The sequence below is a fragment of the Zalophus californianus genome, chromosome 9, assembly GCF_009762305.2.
Source record: "Zalophus californianus isolate mZalCal1 chromosome 9, mZalCal1.pri.v2, whole genome shotgun sequence".
In the NCBI taxonomy this organism is placed as follows: domain Eukaryota; kingdom Metazoa; phylum Chordata; class Mammalia; order Carnivora; family Otariidae; genus Zalophus; species Zalophus californianus.
This window is the reverse complement of record NC_045603.1, coordinates 45,188,338-45,209,014: the sequence shown is the minus strand read 5'-3', so window position 1 is coordinate 45,209,014 and position 20,677 is coordinate 45,188,338. Positions and strand designations below refer to the sequence as shown.

The window sequence follows — 20,677 nt, the reverse complement described above, 5'->3', positions numbered from 1 at the left end:
TAGCGGCCCGTGATCCACTGAGTACGCATGCGCCAGGCTTTTCTTCTACCCGCCCCTTCGCTCTGTGCTGTTCCCTCCACTCCCCGCCCCTTTCCCGCCCGGATATCAGCCTAGTTTTGACGGATGTTGTGAATCCGAGAGACACGTGAGGCGCTGCTACGTCATCACAGGCACGCGAAGGAAACATGGCGGCGGCGGGTGTTGTGAGCGGGAAGGTAAGTAACGGCCCCGGCGAAAGTCCCTACTTTTCTCTGGGACGATGTGCTTTTGTTGTTTGGAGGCCGGTCGGGGAGGGACGTGAAGGCCATTCTGTATCAGGAACAGCTTGTGGCGGATGTAAGAGAAGAGGACTTGGTCGTGTCAGCTGTTTTCTCGAGATTGCCGGCTCAGTTCGGGAATTAGAGACCGGCTCCTGCTTCAAGGCCAGCTAGGCCTCGGGCGCTGTTCCGCTCTGCACTGCCCCGCAGCAGGGGGCTTTAATTTGTATTGCTTTTTCTAAGAGACAGGTAGTTGCCTAGTTCCTTTCTTTTGTGGTTCACTTTTTCCTGACTCTAGTTCTTTAGATCTACTCTTCTGACTCCAGCGTCTTTTTTTTCTTTTCCTTTGCGGCGTTAATCTAACTTTCCCGTCTTTCTCTGCTTCACTCCGGTGAAGGCGTCTTTGCCCCCATGGGGAGGAGCTGAAAACAGGTGTTGTGCAGCTGTGCACTGAGAAGAAAAGAGTGTATTGGATTCATTTTACCAGACTGCCGAGTTGGCTGGTGCTTGTGAGCAGCAGGGCATGTTTCCACTCAGGGAGCAGGAGATTTACACCATCTCACTCTTGTCTAGGAAGGCGTTAGTTACTGTATTTCTTAGAGGTCTCTATGATGTTCTCGTGGGGAGTATCTGTAATCCTGTCTTAACTCCCTCCTAGTTCGTTAGGAGCTAGAATTAGTGCGGAGGAGATTTCGTTGTATATTGCCTATATACGTTCCGAGGGCACATCTTAATGCCTGTTATTTAGGACTGTCATGACATGCCACAGGCAGTATTTCCTATTGCGGGAGTATTTCGTAAACAGTTGGGTCTGGTGATGACTCATGGAAAACTAATGACTACGTATTTACTTGTCACCGATAGCTTCCTCTGGTCATCGAGTTTGAGTCATTTTCTCTATGCTGCTCTCCTTATCCCATTTTGAATTATTTGACAACTTTTGTGGTTTGGTGTATGGACCACTAGACTTGGCCGCAGAATAACACATATGGTCTTGGTTTTGCTGTTACTTTGAAGTGTGACCTTGGGAAACTGAGCAAGTGTGACTTTTCTGTCCTTCGTAAATTTTTTCTCCAGAATAGTGGTGGTGCCAATTGTTATTTGTATTGGAGTTGTTGGGATTACGTGAAATAATAAAAACATTAAGAAAGATTTCATACTTCTACATATTGGCTATTTTAAATGATAGATTGGTCATAGTTTTTTTTGATTATTCATGCTCTTTGATTGTCTTGTTAGTTTTTAAGTCTTCATAGCAGATGCTGATTTTCTATTTGACTCATTACATACTTCAAAGTTATCCTGCTTGATTTTCTGTCTGGACCGATTCAATTTAGGTCTTTCCAAGAAGGGATCCTTTCCATTTGAACTCTGCTTCCCTCTTTCAGGCATGGATTGTTTTTGAGAGAATCCTTGAGATGATGAAGCCCAGTTGTGAAATATAAGACTTTTTTCATCCTTTCCTTCCAGTCACTCTCTTTCATAATCTGACCTTTTTTTTTTTAAGATTTTATTTATTTGAGAGAGAGAATGAGCACAAGAAAGGGGAAGGTCAGAGGGAGAAGCAGTCCCGGATGCAGGACTCAATCCCAGGACTCCAGGACCATGACCTGAGCCGAAGGCAGTCGCTCAACCAACTGAGCCACCCAGGCGCCCCATAATCTGACATTTTTATAAAGATTTTATTTATTTATTTATTTTAGAGAGAGAGAGCATGAGCGGGGCAGGGGCAGAGGAAGAGAGAGAATCTCAAGCAGACTCCCAGCTGAGCATGGAGCCCCCACATAGGGCTCAATGCCATGACTCAGAGGTAAGGACCTGAGCTGGAATCAAGAGTTGTGCACTCAGCTGACTGAGCCACCCAGGTGCCCCCATAATCTGATTTCTTAAAATTAGTCTTTTATGTCATAACTGTGCTTCATCATCTCATTTATTCTTACTCATAATTTGACACCCATTACCATCATACCACCTAAATTACGTTTCTGTGCCGAAAGCTCCTCCTCTCCCAAATAATACCATCATGATGAGCAAAACCCAGTTATTCTTCCCTCAGTAAGTTCAGATCTAGTTTAATGGTATCATCATTCAGTGGTTGCATGTAAAACAAACTTGGAGACGTCCATTTCAATAAAAATTTATCAAGAACCAAGTCCTACCAGTTTACCTTAAAGAAGTTTCTTAAATTTCTGCATACTCTTCATTCTCTGTTTTTAGTCCATTTAGTCCGCCTCTAGTCTCGAGTTCTTAGCTGATTTTTCTCCTTGTTGCAGTTTCTTTGCCCACAGTCCCCTCTCTACACCACCACTGGAAGGTTTTTTGTTTTTTGTGTTTTTTTTGGTAATGTACAAATCTGATTGTCTCTTGCTTTAAAAAAACAAAATCTGGGGTGCCTGAGTAGCTTGGTCCATTAAGCATCTGATTCTTAATTTTGGCTCCGGTGGTGATCTCAGGGTCATGACATGGAGCCCTGCATCAGCTCTGCACTCAGCACGCAGTCTGCTTGAGATTCTTTTTTTCCCTCTGCCCCTACCCAGCCTGTGCGCAGGCATACACATACACGTTTTCTCCTCTCCCTCAAAATAAATAAAATCTTAAAAAAAAAATCTTTATTTTGTTACTGTCACCATTAAAATAATACTAAAGGCTGCTTAACATGGTATAAAAAGCCGTGTTCCCTTTCTGGCTTTATCTTATGCTTCCCTCCTTTCCAGTCTTGTTCCTTTGGGAACAAGGGCTTTGTTCTTATATATATATATATATATATATATATATATATATATATATATATATATATAGATGTGAGAGAGTGAGTGTGTATATGTGTATATATGTGTATTTCTTTATCCCCATACCCCTCCCACCCAAAGGCTCAGCTAAGACCTATCTAGCTTAGAAACCTAGGGCAGTGGATATTAATCAAGGCTCACAAGAACCACATGTGGTACTTTTCAAAAATATAGATGCTGGTGGATAGAATCAGTGTTGAGATCTAGGATGTAGAGTAATTTTTCTAACAGTTTTGCTTGCTTTGAACTTTGAGTGTAGGAAGTAATCAAGGAAGTTAATCTCTGTCATATGGAGAAGCAGTGTAAGATAACAGTTAAGAGTTTGGATTCTGGATCCAAACCAGTTTCAAAAAACTAACTTCACACTTACTAGGGACGTCAGTCAAATTACATAACCTTTCTGTGCTTCAGTCTCCTCGTTTGTAATATGGGGATGATATAGTACCTACTTTATGGGGCGGTGAAGAGAATCAATAAGTAAATATATTAGAACAAATCCTAGCACGTGGTAGATGCTGTGTAGGTGTTAATTCGTAATCTCAATTTCTCTGTAAGTCATTGGGTATAGCAGAATTTTAAAGATTTACAATATGGTTTTGGTATGGGTATAAACTTCATTTTTGAAGTTAGCTCTACCTCTAATTCTCATTTTTACTTTAGGAATTGAAAAATACCTTGTTTTAGAAATCATGTAGTTTTGATGAATGAAAAATCATCCCAGTTGGGCAGTGGTTAAGGAGATGGAGCTTGATTGTCTGGGTTCAGACTCTGGCTCCACTGCTTTATGGCTGTATACTTTGGGCAAATTTCTTAACTTCCTTGTGCCCAGTGTTCCCATTTGTAAATGAGGAATAATTATATTTCCATCATGGAATTGTAAAGAGGATTAAATGAGTTAATATTTGCAAAGCATTCAGAACAGTGCCTGGTGTCAAGTAAGTGCTCAATAAATGTTAGCTGCTACTATTGTTAAGGAAAATCTTTCAGATTTCTTAAACATTATAAAATTATTATTGGTTAGGAAATAGTTGAATATTTATTTTTGCTGCCATTTTCCACAAAGATTTAAGCTGCTCACAAATATAAAAGCAATATAGTTATGTAAAATACATTAGAAAAAAAGGTAAAAGGAAAGTAAGGGTAAAAAAGGTAAATGGTACTGGAAGTATATTTATTAAATAAACTGTATGCTTTAGTGGGCCACAGTTTAGCTCTTAAGTTTTTTAGCAGCTAAAGTAAAGAGGGGAACCTGATCCATTATAAGGATCATAGGATCCACAGTCAAATAAAACCAAAAGCAAAACCCCAAAAAACAAGTTTCTGAAGGGTAGACCAGAGAATAAAGTCTCCTGTAGCTTTTTGTACTATGTAATATAATGTATGTACTTATATGGTGTATTGCATCTTTTTTTTTTTTTTTTTTTAGAGATTATGTGAGGGAGGAGGATAGTGTGAGAGTCTGTGGGGGGAGGGGCAGAGGGAGAGAGAAACTCAAGCGGACTCTACACTGAATGTGGAGCCTGATGTGGGGCTCCATCCCATGACCCCTGAAATCATGACCTGAGCCAAAACCAAAAGTCGGACACTCAACCGACTGCACCATCAGGTGCCTCTGTATCTTTTTGGTAATTAAAAAGGACCCTGTAATGCCTCTAGGATGCTGATAGTTTTATGCCAGTGGGTAGTTCAGTAGTTACTAAATACAGGGTACCAATTTGACATCTTCAGGTCTCTGATGATTTGACTAAATCAAGCGTAGGTTTTTGTCAGCATGCGGATGAATTCAATTTTGCATGAATGTAATTTTTAGCTGAGCTTTTGAAAATAGGTTTGAGTTTGATTAGAAACCCTGATTAGTTCTTAGAGTTCAGCTTTTTTTTTTTTTTAACTGTCTGTCTGTAGAACAATATGTTTTAACAGTCAGCCAAACAGAGAAAGTGACGTTCTCTTGTGAATATTGAGGGGAGAAATAGGGACACTGCCTGTAAAGACCATCTTGTGTCTTCTATAACTGGTGGACAGAATTGAATTAATGGAATGAGTTGAATTTACCTATCACAGAAAAGGCAGGAGAAAGGAGATAGCCTGAAATAGGTTTTGGCCTTAGACCCACTGCTCTGATTGTTAGTTTACTTTCATTCATTTATCCAACAAATATTAAGCATCTGATTTGTTCCAAGCACTATATTAGGCATTGGGTGTGTATCAGATAGCCCCTTACCTTCTATCTTAAAGACTTAAGTTCTTTAGAGGGAAAATACTCAGTAACACCCACCTCTTTGTCTTGTCTAAATATGCAAAATAAATTTCACGTCCTTGAAGTAGGTGCTGTTTTTAGTGAATGTTTGTATTCTGAAGACCAGTAAACTGACTCATTATGAGGGCAGGGCCTGAAGTGTTTCACCTGCATCTAGCCAAGATTCTGGCACATAGTAGGTATTCAGTGATTAGGAATGAGCAAGAAGATAGAGAAAATGAGTGGGGAGAGATGGAATCACTGAGTCCTCTTGTTTTGGAGTTAAAAAGTTCTATTTTAGTACACTTGGGTTTCACTCTGTTTTTACCCTGATTGTTTTAGAATTTAGTTCTATTGGAAAAAAACACGAAACAATTGGGAAATCAGCTGTTATTTTTTAAGAGTTTGCTTTGATGGCACTCTTAGTAGGAATTCATGTAACTTGAAATTGGCCCCTTCTAATTCCCTTTAGATATGCTTATAGTCCTGTAAAACCCTTGTGCGTAAGAAATGGAAAGAATATTCTAGTATCTAGATTTTCCTGGAGAACTTTTCTTTGCCTAGACTGGATCTTATGGTAATACCTTCCTGGTGTAAAATACAATATGTCTTTTTTTTTTCCTGGTATTCTTTATTATTTTTTTTTAAGATTTTATTTATTTGTTAGAGAGGGAGAGAGTGCACAAGTGGACAGCTGCAGGCAGAGGGAGAAGCAGGCTCCCCACATAGCAAGGAGCCTGATGCAGGAGTTGCTCCCAGGGCTCTGGGATCATGACCTGAGCCAAAGGCAGACGCTTAACTGACTGAGCCACCCAGGCATCCCTTTTTCTGGCATTCTTTAGCAAACATTTTAGTACCTTTTGTATGTTGAGTTCTTTGGATGCTGAGTGGTTAAACATAGACTTTATTTTTGATACAGTACAGTAGTTTGCAAATTTAACAAGTTAGTTTATGAGTTAATAAAAACATGGCTTTTGGGGGGAAAGAATTAAAATGTTAGGTCTTTGATGGGACATAGCTGCTGGGACTAAATGAAAAATAACCCAACTTTTTTATTTTTACTTTTTGGTGGAAGGAAATCCTTATGAAATCTATTTACTGTCTCTTAATGTGGAATACTGTAATGTATTTGTAGTCCTTGGTATAAGAGAAGTCATTCATTTAGTCCTCATTGTACCTCCCCAGACTGCTAAATTATTCCTGTCCTCCTGTCTGACATCGTTTGGCACACTGTTGCCCTTAAGAAGCAATAATGGTTCTGCTGCCTGCCATTTGAGAATTGTAACATCCTTAATATCTCAACATCTCTATATCTTCACTCCCAGAATTTCTGTGACTTGTTATTCTTAAAACCGTTTATGTGCTACATTTCTTTTGTTCCACAGTCATTACTGATTAACTTGTCCCAAATAAAAACTCACTGTTTACTTTTTTCCTTCTGTATTCCCTATCTCCGTGAATAACCTCATCCACTCAGTTTTGTCCCTGATTTCTCTTCTCTTCCTCTCCCACATCTAATCAGTCATGAAGTCCTTCCTATCATTTCGACCTTCTAATTATATTTCTAAGCCATCTGCCTTTCTTCATCCCCACCGCCACTGCTGTACTTCAAGCCACCATGAATCTCTCCCTCCCTGGATTACTGCAGCTGTTCATTCTTGGCTCTGCAGCCGGTGTGTGTGCTTAGAAAAGGCAAGTCTGACCATGGCATTCCCCTGCTAGAACTTTTTAATGGCTTTCTAGTGGCAAAGAGTTTTCTTCAGGACAAATTCCAAACTCCCAAATTCTTGAGCATGGTTTGTATAACTCTTTTGTGATCTGATATGGCCTCTACTCTTGTCTCTGAACTCTTTTACCTCTACTGTCTGGTCTGGATTGCGGCCATGCACTGAACTCCGGCTTCCTGTGTAAAACAAACTTTTTGCCAAGAGCATAAGCCCTTTTGTAGTTAAAATTGTCATTCTCCAGGTCTCAGTTTCCATATCCCTCTAATTAAGTCTTTCTGATTTCTCGTCCTGCCGAGTCCTTAGGTCTAGATTAGATATCATTTAGTAGGTCCTACTGTGGTATCCTATTCATGCTGTTTTCTTGTCCTAATCCCCTCTTAGATTGTAAATGCTATGAAGGCAGTGACTGACTCTTACGTATTTATACCTAGAAACATGCTCTGTGCCTGGCACATTGTATGCATTCATTTTTATTTTTTGGAGAAATAGCTGAAAATGACATCTCATTCAGGAGCCAGTGCATACTTCCGTCACACTCTGCTATGACAGTTTATTTACTGGTTTACATGACATTACTGGTTTAGGCAGATAATTTTTTTTTGGTGTGTGTTTTTCCACCAAAATCTTTTATTCCCAGCATTTCGTTGAAGCTTCATAAACGTGTTGAGTGTATGAGTAAAGAAACTTCTGAATCAGATTAGGTGGAGTGGGGGCAGTGGGAAGAGTTTGGATGGGCTATTGGTCTTTTGAGGGATTTAGAAGTTATCTGCAGAGAGAATGTGTAATGAAGAGAGAATAAGAGTGCACACATAAAAAGGCACAAGGCTTTGAGGGAACAGGTGAGTTCAAAGTGGCCCAAGGCAGGAAGTTGGTATGTATTGGGGAGTGTCAGGTGTTGATTAGCTGCGGAGGTAAAATATAGAGGGTGCAGTCAGAAGGATTTTTAAGCTCAGGCATGGCATAGTCATGTACATTTTATAAAGATCAATTTTGGCAGTGGTTTACACGTTACTCACTTTACACAAATTATTGAAAGGTGACTAGATTGGGAGAAGAGAGACCAGAATGTTATTTTGGCAACTCAGGATAGAAATGATGAGGGGTCAAAGTCAGAGGTGAAGGTTTGAGGGATTTAGGAGATAGGATGGGGATGATGAGAAAAAGGTTAACGGGGTGGATGGGATGTCTTTGACAGCTGGGGATATCAGGAGAGCAGATTTAGGGTAAAACATACTGAGCTTAAGATGCCTGTGGTTATTCAAATGAAATATCAAGTAGGTGCTTAGATATTTGGGTGTGGAGTTCATTAGAATTTCTAGGTTCACTCTGGTATTTTGTGGGGATAACCTTCTCTAACCAAAGTTTAAGTTTTCAATATGCTTAATGGTTTTAAAGATTTTTTTATTTATCTGACAGAGAGAGACACAGCGAGAGAGGGAACACAAGCAGGGGGAGTGGGAGAGGGAGAAGCAGGCTTCCCGCTGAGCAGGGAGCCCGATGTGGTGCTCAATCCCAGGACCCTGGGACCATGACCTGAGCCGAAGGCAGGCGCTTAACGACCGAGCCACCCAGGCACCCCCTGCTTAATGGTTTTAAAGAAACTGAATTTTTAAAACTTTTTTTGTTATTAAATTTAGCTTATAAAATTAACATAGCTACTACAGTTCAAGAATGTATGTTATGCATAGTAGGTGTTGGATTAACATGTTTAAACAGATACTTAGGGCAAGAATTTTACCCCTAAGCTTAATAGTAAATTTGAAAAAGCTGGGTTGAATTGTAAAATCTTGAAAATAAAGATTATGATAATCATAATACAAATAAAAATCCAGTCCCATCCCACTCAGGTGTAGGAACAATATAAAAAATTACTTGCTGCTGTGTTGTGCAACTTATCTTTTCCAGCTTTTTTTGTAGGAAAGTAGCATGGTCTTGAGTTGGATAATGCCAAGTACATTCCTGTTTATCTAGAAAGTTGAATTTATCTGTTTGCCTGCCTCATTTTTGCCTTTTAATTTTAACTTTTGCTAAATTAGAGGTCATCAAGTTGATTCTAAAACATTTGCTGTTGTCTAGAGTTCTTTTAATAAGTTCTATCTGGCGGAGTTCCTTTGCTAAAGGAAAAAAATCTGCAGTTTGTTTTGCCATCAGCAGGCCATCATCACTGAGAGTTTTATAAATATACTTACCTGCTTAGGCATCTTAGCAGATATTTAAGAATAGATAAGATCCTGGAGGGCATGAGGCAGTTTTATTCCAAATGAACAACTTTTCTCCTTTTTTTAGTACTTTAATATATTGTTCTTTTTCTCCCTGTCCCAAGAGGGTGGGTAGCACTTAGAATATTCTAGCTTGTGTAAAGATTTTACCTTTTTTATAACATTGCCAGGTACATGCAAGGAACTTTATCTTGTTTATTTTTCTGTTCTTCATGATGTCTGGCATGTAATAAGTGCCTAATAATAGTTTCAATTTGAATCAATTTTATATAATTAGCTCAATACCACTAAGTGGCAAGTCTTTGTTGATAGTCGTTTGCTCCCTATGGACATCTAATCTGCAATGAAAACAGGGTGTAATCTAATTTTTTTTTTTTTTTGAGGCAGGATCAACTTCCCTTTTCTTTCTTTCTTTTTTTTTTTTTTTAAGGGAACTGTTTCTATTTACATATTTACCTTTATATGGGGTTTTACAGTTTAAAACAATAGACCTTTCATGTAATTTATTTTTCATACAGTTTGAGGTACAATTGACAATAAGTTACAACTTACTGTCATAAGTTACACATACGGTGTGTAATTTGATAACTTATGATGCATGTACATACTGTGAACCCATCAACACAATCAAGATGATGATATTTCTGCCAAAGTTTCCTCTTGACTCACAGTAATCTATCACTACTTTTACCTTGTCCATAGGCAACCACTGAGCTTCTTTTTATCACTATAGATTAGTTCACATTTTCTAGAATTTTATATAAATTCAGCGTAATTATTTTGAGATTCATTAATATTGCATGTATCATTAGTTTATTAATTTTTATTGCCAAATAGTATTCTTTTGTATGGGTATACCAAGATTTGTTCATTCATTAACCTGTTGATAGACATTTGGATTTTTTTCTACTTTTGGCTGTTACAAATAGAGCTGCTACGAAAATTGGTATAGTCTTTGTATGAACAGATGCTTTCTGTTTTCTTGGGCAAATACCACGGAGTAGAATGGCTGGATCATGTTAGTTGCACGCTTAGCATTTTAAGAAACTGCAAAGCTGTTTTCCCAAGTAGATGTACCATTTTTACATTCTCACTGTGGTGTATGAAAGTCCCAACTGTTCCACATCTTGTCAACATTTGGCATGTTAGTCTTTTTAATTATAGCCATTGTAATAGATGTGTAGTATTTCATTATGGTTTCAATTTGCATTTCCCTAATGATTAATAATGTTGAGCATCTTTTCATATGGTTATATGCCATCCCTATATCTTCCTTGGTGAAGTGTCTGTTCATATCTTTTCCCCATTTTATTTTAAACTGTGTTACTCATTTTCTTGTTACTGAGTTTTGAGAGTTCTTATGTTCTGGATATAGGTCCTTTATTAGATATGTTATGTGATTTGCAAATGTCTTTTCCCTGCCTGAGCCTTGGCTTTTCATTTGCTTGATAATGTCTTTTAAAGAGCAGAAGTATTCAATTTTGTTGATGTGTCAGTTTTTTTCTTTTATGCTTTTGGTGTCATTTCTAAAAAATTTTTGCTGAACCAAGGCCATAAGATTATCTTCTATGTTTTCTTCCTCAATTTTGTAGTTTTTGTTTTGTTTTTTTACTTTATTTATTTGAGAGACCACATGCACACCAGCACAGTTTTGGAAGGGGCAGAGGGAGAGAGAGAATCTGAAGCAGACTCCTGCTGAGTGTGGTGCCCGACATGGAGCTTGAGATCACGACCCGAGCCTAAACCAAGAGTCAGATGCTTAACTGACTGTGCTACCCAAAAGCTCTTGTAGATTTACTTTTTACATTTAAATCTGTGACCCATTTCAATTTAATTTGTGTATGTGGTGCAGTGTATGGATTGAAGTTTATTTATTGCACACGGATGAGCAGTTTTTCAAGTGCTATTGAAAAGACTATTCTTTGCTGAATTGCTTTTGTACTTTTGTCAAAAATAAATTTACCATATATATATATATGTTGATTTTTGAACTCTTTATTCTGTACTGTCAGTCTGTTTATTTCTCTTTACATCAATAATACATTACTATAGATTTATATTGAGTCTTATAGTGAGGTATGTCAGTGCTCCACCTTTATTCTCTTTCAAGGCTGATTTGATTATTCTAGGTCCTTTGAATTTCCACCAAACTTAGAATCAGCTTGTTAATATCTCCAAAAGAGCCTGCTGGGATTTTGACTGGCATTGCAATCAATCTAGAGGTCAGTCTGGGGGAGAATGGACATCTTAGCAATATGATTCTCCTGAGCCATGAACATGGTGTATTTTGTATTTAATTTAGGTCCTCTTTCATTTCTCTCAAATATAATCTTCAGTTTAGGAGTCTTACACATCTATTAGACTTACAACTGAGCAGAGAAAGATAGTTGTCATATGGTTTCACTTATATGTGGAGTATAAGAAACAGCGTAGAGGATCATAGGGGAAGGGAGGGAAAATGGAATGGAAAGAAATCAGAGAGGGAGACAAACCATGAGGAAACATAGGAAACAAACAGGGTTGCTGGAGGGGAGGTAGGTGGGGGGTTGGGGTAATTGGATGATATCAAGGCATTAAGGAGGGCATGTGATGTGATGAGCACTGGGTGTTTATGAAACTGATAAATTATTGAATACTACATCTGAAACTAATGATGTAGTATATGTTGGCTAATTGTATTTAAATAAAAAGATTTATATCTGAGTACTTGATAGTTTTTGATGTTATTGTAAATGCTGTATTTAATATATATTTATTTATATATATATTAATATATAGTTGATTTTTGTATATTGGTCTTGAGTCCTGGATTCTTGTAAATAAATTCACTTAGGGGGCGCCTGGGTGGCTCAGTCGTTAAGCTTCTGCCTTCGGCTCAGGTCATGATCCCAGGGTCCTGGGATCGAACCCCGCATCGGGTTCTCTGCTCGGTGGGAAGCCTGCTTCTCTCTCTCCCACTCCCCCTGCTTGTGTTCCCTCTCTCGCTGTGTCTCTCTCTCTGTCAAATAAATAAAATCTTTAAAAAAAAAAATAAATTCACTTAGTTTTAGTAGCTTTTTTGTAGATTCTACTGGATTTTCTACATAGACAATCATGTCATCTGCAAATAAGTTGTATTACTTCTTTGTTCCAATATAGATGTCTTTTATTTTTTTCTTTATTGTGATATTTAAAACCTCAAGTACAGTGTTGAACAGAGTAGTAAGACTGGACACCCTTATCTTGTTCTTGATCTTAGGAAAAAAACATTCAGTCTTTATATGATATATGGTATCAGCTGTAGTGTTTCATAGGTGCCCTTTATCAGACTGAGAAAGCTTCCTTCTATTCTTAATTTGCTGAGTTTTTGTCAGAAATGGATGTTGGATTTTGTTGAATGCTTTTTCTGCACCTTTTAAGATCATATGGTTATTCTTTTTTTAAAATTTTTTTTAAGATTTTATTTATTCAAAAAAAAGGTTTTATTTATTCATTCGAGACAGAGATACAGAGAGAGAGAGCACGAGCAGGGGGAGAGGCAGAGGGAGAAGCAGGCTCCCCACTGAGCCAGGAGCCGGACATGGGGCTCGATCCCAGGACCCTGGGATTGTGACCCGAGCCGAAGGCAGATGCTTAACCATCTGAGCCACCCAGGCGCCCCAAGATCATATGGTTATTCTTTAAAATTTTTTTCACTATGGCGAATTTACAGGGATTGAGTTTTGAATATTAAACCAACTGCAAGTGAGATAAACCCCACTTGGTCATGAAGTATTTTCATTTTTGCATATTGTTGGATTCAATTTGCTAAATTTTGTTTAGAATGTTTACATCTAAGTTCATGAGATATATTGGTCTATAGTTTTATATTCTTGTAATGTTTTAGTTTCATTTTGGTGTCAGGGTAATAATTCTGGCCTCATAGAATGGTTGGGAAGTTACTCTTCAATTTCCTGAAAGAGTTTGTGTTGGGTTGGTATTACTTCTTAAATATTTGGCAAAACTCATCAGTAGAAGCATCTGGGCCTGGAATTTTCTTTGTCTTAAGGTTTTTAACTACAAATTCAATTTCCTTTATTGATACTGGGCTACTCAGGTTATCTGTTTCATCTTGAGTGAGCTTTGATAGCTTTGTCTCTTAAGGAATTTATCTGTTTTGTCTGAGATGTCAAATTTATTAATCTAAGGTCAAGAAATTTCTTAGTATCTTTTTTCCCTTTTTTCCTTAGTATCTTTTTTCTGTGTGTAAATCTGTAGTGATGTTAATGCTCTAATTCTTAATATTGGTTAGTTTGTCTTTTGTTTTTTCCTTATCAGTCTGGCTAGAGTTTTACCAGTTTTATTCTTAAAGAAGTAGTATTTGGTTTCATTGATTTCCCCCTCCCCCATTTCTCTTTTTTCTCTTTTTATTGATTTCTACTCTGATCTTTCTTTCTTTCTGCTTGCTTTGGGTTTCATTTGCAATTCTTTTTCTAGTATCTTAAGGTAGAGGCTGAGGTCATTAATTTGAGGCCTTTTTTCTTTTCTAATAAAGGCATGTAGTACTATCTATTTCCCACTCACTATGCACTGCTTAGTGACACTGCGCAAATTTTTTTTTTTAAAGATGATTCATTTATTTATTTGGGAGAGAGAGAGCATGAGCGGGGTGGGGGGCAGGGGAAAGAGGGAGAAGCAGACTCCCTGCTGAGCAGGGTGCCCGATGCGGGGCTCGATCCCAGGACCCTGAGATCATGACCTGAGTTGAAGACAGACGCCCAATCAACTGAGCCACCCAGGTATCCTGACACTGCATAAATTTTGATATGTGTTTGCATTTTTTTTTTAAGCTTTTATTTTTTTGAGGTAAAGAGAGCGTGAGTGGGGGGGGAGGCACAAGGTGGGGGGAGGCACAGAGGGAGAGGGAGGCACAGTGGGAGAGGAAGAAATAGGCTCCCCACTAAGCAGGGAGCCTGACATGGGCTCCATCCCAGAACCCTGAGATCATGACCTGAGCCAAAGGCAGACGCCTAACCAGCTGAGCCACCCAGGTACCCCTGTGTTTGTGTTTTCATTCAGTTCACATTTTTCCTAATTTCCCTTTTGATTTTTTCTTTGACCCTTGGATTATTTAGAATTATGTTATTAATTTCTAGTATGTGGGGATGTTCTGAAGATATTTCATTCACTGATTTATAATTTAATTCTATTGTTGTCACATAATATATTTGAACTCTTAAATATATTGAGATTTATTTTATGGTCCAAAATATGATCTGTCTTGGTAGGTGTTTTGTATACAGTTGAAAAGAAAGTGTATTGTGTTGTTGGGTAGAGTGTTCTATAAGTGGCAGTCAGGTCAAATTGTTACATTGTGACTGATATTTTGTCAGCTGTTTTAGGAGTTACTGAAAGAGGTGTATTGAAATCTGACTCCTAACTGTGGATTTGTTTATTTGTGCAGTTCTATCAGTTTATGTTTAAAATTTTTGGAATTCTGTTAGTAGGTGCATCAACATTTAGGGTTGTTAGATTGTATTGATGTATTGACTACTTTATCATTTTGAAATTATCCTTGTACCTGCTAATGTTTCTTTTGCTATGAAATTTACTTTTGTCTGATACTAATATAGCCATTCTAGCTTTCTTTTGATTTTGTTAGTGTGATATATCTTCCTTTTTTTTTTAAACCTGTTTGTCTCTATATTTAAAATATTTTTAGGTAGCATAGAGTTTGGTTTGTCAGACTATCCAGTCTGACAGCCTCTTTTTAGTTGGAGTCTTTAGATGATTTACATTTAATGCAATTACTGATGTGGTTAAATTTAAATCTGTCATTTTGCTATTTGTTGTCTATTTGTCCCATTTTTTCTTTGTTTCATTTTCTATTTCTGCCTTCTTTGTGATTAACAGAGTAGTTTTAATTATTCCATGTTTACTTCCTTTGTTGACTTATTAGCTGTATCTCTTGTTTTAGAGATTGCTTTAGGGCTTATAGTATACATCTTTACTACTTTACTTTAACTTACCTTAACTTCTACATTTTTAACATTTAACATTTATCTCCGAGAGTTATACTACTTGGCGTAAAGTATAAGAACTTAGAATAATATACTTCCATTTCTCTTCTCCTGACCTTTGTGTTATTTTTATTTTACTTTGCGTGTGTTACAAACCCACAAAACAAAGATATACATACATTTATCTAGTTGTGCTTTCTTTTTTTCTCTTTTATTTTAAATTCTGGTGTGGTTATGGAATATTACTCAGCCATCAGAAAGGATGAATACCTACCATTTGCATCGACGTGGATGGAACTGGAGAGTATTTTGCTAAGTGAAATAAGTCAGTCAGAGAAAGACAATTATCATATGGTTTCACTTATACGTGGAACATAAGGAATAGTGCAGAGGGCCACAGGGGAAGGGAGGGAAAAGTGAACGGGAAGAAATCAGGGAGGGAGACGAACCATGAGAGACTCTGGACTCCGGGAACCAAACTGAGGGTTACAGAAAGGAGGGGAGTGGGGCAGAATGGAGTAATTGGGTGATGGGTATTGAGGAGGGCACATGTTGTAATTAGCACTGGGTGTTATACGCAAATAATGAATCATTGAACACTACATCAAAAACTAAAGATATACTATATGTCGGCTAACTGAACATAAAAAAAAGAAAAAAAATTGTGGTATGGTTAACATAAAGTGTTATATTAGTTTCAGGTGTACAATATAGTGAAAAAATATGGAACACTTCACGAATTTCCATGTCATGCTATTCTTCTCTGTGTATTGTTCCAATTTTAGTTTATGTGCTTCATTCTACTTACGCTTTAAACAAAGAGATTTGATTAACAAGGAATAAAATGTGTTTATCCACATAGTTAACCATTTTGGGTGGCTTTCATTTCTGTGTGTAGATTCAGATTTCCTTCTAGTATAATTTGTTCTGCCTGAAAGACTTCCTTTAACATTTTTTGTAATGGATCTGATGGTGAGGGAATTCTTTTTAGCTTTTATATGTCTGAAAACTATTTTATCTTCTTTTTTTGATGATTTCTCATATTTTAATAATCAGTGGGGTGACAGAGCCATCAGTGAATGTGTCATCAAGAATCATGTGAACAGTAGATGGAATACACAATACTTTCAGCATAGTATAGCAAGCTCTTTTCTGGTACAACCTACATTACAACACTTATCACTTAAGTTTACATAGGCCTGTCTCTTTTCAGGAATGTTTATTTATCTAAGCCTGAGGTTTCTAATTCTGAAAGACTTTTGTCTTCAGCTTCATATTGTCCACTAAAAACAATTTTCTTCAATTCTTCCAAGTTAAGATTTGAACTTTCCAGTGCAAGTTGTAGCTCTTATAATGATGGCTGCCTCGCAGACAGCGTTGCCTTCAGCTCCTGTGACAAATTAGGAATATATTCCAACACTGTATTTAAGGTTTTTGTATTGATGATGGAGGATGGCTCGACTTCTGCAAGTGGTTCAGATGCCTGCCGAGGTTCCCGACCTTTCTGGAGAGCCTTTCCTCCCCAGGAGACCGAGCCGCAGATCCAGATACAGAGGCGGACTAACTTGCGTCTGCATGCCTTAATTATGTCGTTGTCATTCTGAGCGGGGATCTCTCTGGGAAGTTGGCTCAGTAGCAGCCATAACCTTAGCAGGTGGGACAAGTACAGGAGTGGCATCTTGGACCACATCGCTTCTGCTCTGGGTGTTTTTCCTCTAGGACTGCAGCCGCTGTCGCCCACCGGTCTCTGCCTGTGTTCCAATCGTCTTATCTTCTTTTTTTGAAAGATATTTTCTCTGCATGTAGAATTATAGGTTAACAATGTTTTCCTTTCAATACTTTTAAAGATGTTCCAAGGAGATAGGAAGAAACATCAAGAGGTGATGGATATGTTTATGACTTGATGATGATGGTTTCATGGGTGTATACTTATCCCCAGACATATTACCAAATCATACACATTAAAGGGGCGCCTGGGTGGCTCAGTGTTAAACATCTGCCTTCGGCTCTGGTCATGATCTCAGGGTCCTGGGACTGAGCCCCACGTCCATGCTCCCAGGGAGTCTGTTTCTCCCTCTCCCTCCACCCCATCCCTCCTCCTGCATGTGTGTGTGTGCGTGTGCTCTTTCTCTATCTCAAATAAATAAAATCTTTTTAAATATCATACACATTAGAGGTGCCTGGGTGGCTCAGTTGGCTAAGTGTCTGCCTTCGGCTCAGGCCATGATCCCAGCGTTCTGGGACTGAGCCCCACATCGGGCTCTCTGCTCAGCGGGAGCCTCCTTCTCTCTCTCCATGCCACTCCCCCTGCTTATATTTTCTCTCTGTCAAATAAATAAATTAGATCTTTTTAAAAAAAATCGTATACATTAAATTCATGTCAATCATATCTTAGTAACATGGTTAAAAAGAAAAAAGTGTTTCTTCATTGTCTTCTAGTCTTGTTTCTAAAAAGAAATCTGAACTCGTTATATTTAACGTTTTTTTTCCTCTGGCTGATTTTAAGATTTTCTGTATATTACTGATTTTGTACAATTTGATTATTATGTATCTATATATAGTTCTCTTTGTTGTGATTCTTGCAATTTTGAGTTCATTGGGCTGTTTAGATCTGTGGGTTTATAGTCTTCATCAAATTTGGAGAAATGTCTGCAGTTATTTTTTCAAAAGAGATCTTTTTCTGTTTCTCCCTTTCATCATCTTCAGGTACTTCAATTATATGTATATTAGACCACTTGAAGTTTTCCTGCAGCTCATTGATGCTCTCTTCACCTTTTCTCAGTCTTTTTTTCCTGTGTGTGTGTGTATAGTTTCTATTGCTGTAACTTGAGGTTCATTATTCTTCTGCGATGTCTACTCTGCCATTATCCCTTTAGTGTATTTTTCATCTTACATTGAAGTTTTCATCTCTAGAAGTTCACTGGGTGTTTTTTATATTTTTGATGTCTTCTTAGTGATGTCTAACTTTTTCTAGAATCTTGACTATATCCAATTCAGTTATAATAATGCTTTAATATTCTTCTCTACTAATTCTATTATTTGTGTCATTTGGGGGCATATTTAATTCGTTGATTTTCCAGCTCATTAGGATCAAATTTTCCTGTTAGTGTGCCTGGTAAATTTTTTTTTACTAGATGTTAGCTCTTGTGAATTTTATCTTGTTGGTTGTAGATATTTATGTATTTATGTATTACCCTGTTATGTGGAAACCAACACTTTTGAGTCTTGTTTTTAAACTTTGTTAGATGGGTACAGCACAGCATTTAATGTGGAACTAATTTTTCCCCCTGCTGAGGCTAGGCTGTTCTGAGTACTTTATCCAGTGCCCTGGGAATTACGAGGTTTCCCACTCTGGTGGAAATAGTTCTATGTGAGCTTGCATACTGTTTCTTCTAATAATTTCAAGTGACTTTCCCCCCTAGGTTTAGTTAATTTAATGTAAATTACTGATACACCTGCACTGACCAGTACTCTGCTGACTACTCAAGGAGGGACCTCTGCAGATCTCTTTTGAGTTCTCTGTGCCCTTCTCTCTTCCCTGGGACTCTGTCCTGTGAACTCTCTGTCTTGGCCTCCCCCAATTCCCAGCTCTGTGTCCTCAACTCCAGGAGACTACTAGGTATTGTCTGGGTTTTCTCTCCCTTTGCCAGCTAGAAACTCTCTCAAGACAGTAAGCTCCCGCAGTTGTATGGCTCACCTCATTTGTTTCCTTTGAGCAATCACTGTCTTTCATTACCTGATTAAAAAAAACAAAAAAAACAAAAACAAAAAAAAACACTGTTTCAAAGGTTTGGTTGGCTTGCTTGCTTTTTTGTTTTTGTTTTTGTTTTCTGGTGAGAGGGTAAATCCAGTCTCTTTCGCTCTGTCTTGGCTGCATGTATAATATAGGGTTTTTTCCCCTCTGTTTTTGGTGGGATTAATATTTATTTTTGCTATATATCCTTTTTTCTCAAGCTCAGGCTGAGTATTTGACTGTGTTCCAAATTTGTTTCCTTGGTTGTTAGGAACTCTGAGATGATCTTTTTCTTCCAGAGGTTTTTTTTGTTTGTTTTTGTTTTGTTTTAAAGACTTAGAGAGAGAGAGAGAGAGAGCTCATGTGCACACATGCGCACACATGAGCAGCGGAGAGGGGCAGAGGAAGAGGGAGAAGCAGACTCCTTTCTGAGCAGGGAGCCCGATGTGGGGCTTTATCCCAGGACCCTGAGATCATGACCCAAGCCGAAGGCAGACACTTAACTGACTGAGCCACCCAGATGCCCCTCTTCCAGCATTTTTGTAATAACCATTTCATTCTTGTTATCTGTATTGGTTTTCTTTTGCTCTGTGTTTTCTGAGAGGTGATGTTGTCAACAAGACATTCAAGAATTTTATCAGGTGCTAAGTGTTTAGAGAATGTCAGTAGATATTTGGGTAGCTGAAGGTCATCATCACCTCTAGAGTGGGTTTATGCCAGTTTGTAATTGATATTAAAGTATCTTTTTTCCCCATTTCATTGGTAGTCTGTGTATAATTTCTGTAAAGATAACATTCTTTCTCCTCCTCTTCCTTTTATTTTGTTGGTATGTGTAGTGATAGGTGGTGCTATTCCCTCAGATCTGCTTGATGTGTCCTTCTGTTTAGTTTTCTCAGTGTATGTCATTTCATTGTTGAATTCATGTCATGATTTCCGTCTGACAGTATTCCTCCACTACCTATGAGATTTGGTTTAAATTGTTTGTAAAACTGCACATTTTGCTTTTTTTACCAGTGATTTTTAGCATTTTGGTTGTAAAACAAAACTTATTTACAGAGAAATGTTACTTCTATAACTTCATAAGGCAGACATCCTTGTAACCACCACTTCAGTCAAGAAATAGACCTTTACAGCCACTCCAGAAGATCTTCCATGTACCCTTTTCCCCCAAGTAACCACTGTCCTAACTTTTGTAGTACTTTCTTGCATTTCGTTATTGGTACTAGCATTTTTTAAACACTGCTGTCCTGTCTTTTTTTGTTTGTATTTAAATTCTTCTTTTATGTTCTCTACTTAGTTTTACTGGATACTTCTTTCAGTTCTTTTTTTTCCTCAGTCTTGCACCTTTTGTCTTTTATGGTATTTGATATTTATTTTTCCTTAGATAGTTTGTTTATTCTCCTGTTCCATTTTAAATTCCTCAGCAAACACGGTATTTCTTGATTTTGAGAAATTGAACCATACAGGAGTCATGGTCCCAAAACCAAAACCCAAAACTACCCCAAACCACCCAAATCCTGATTTTGACAACTGTATATCCTGTTGTGTACAGTTTTCATACTTTATTTTCCCTGCCAAATAAACTGGAAGATGAAGTGAAAGCACCATTTGTATCTTCATTAGAGATGTATCACAGATGTGTTTTTGCCATATAATTTGTTCTGTTGTAGAATATCAAATTTGTAAGTTATTAGGCTTGGAGAATCTGACATAGACTTTTTACAGTATCTCAGATATG

General features: G+C 37.8%; 1 protein-coding gene and 1 pseudogene across 5 annotated transcripts in view; one reads left to right on the top strand and one right to left on the bottom strand.

Moving 5' to 3' along the window:
• Window positions 1-20,677, top strand: part of TBC1D15 (TBC1 domain family member 15) — an 89,389-nt gene that overhangs the window by 5,928 nt on the left and 62,784 nt on the right. For 2 of the 5 annotated variants that reach the window (XM_027591766.2, XM_027591765.2), the window contains exon 1: window positions 1,965-2,067. The exons of 1 other annotated variant lie outside the window; for it this stretch is intronic. In XM_027591766.2, the coding sequence (XP_027447567.1) occupies window positions 1,972-2,067 (96 nt within the window). In that variant the 5' untranslated portion in view covers window positions 1,965-1,971. Of the gene's footprint in view, window positions 1-8; window positions 216-1,964; window positions 2,068-20,677 lie in introns of those variants that run through there. 2 more of the 5 variants (XM_027591768.2, XM_027591767.2) reach the window with 2 other exon arrangements.
• LOC113921325 lies at window positions 16,334-16,896 on the bottom strand (annotated as a pseudogene).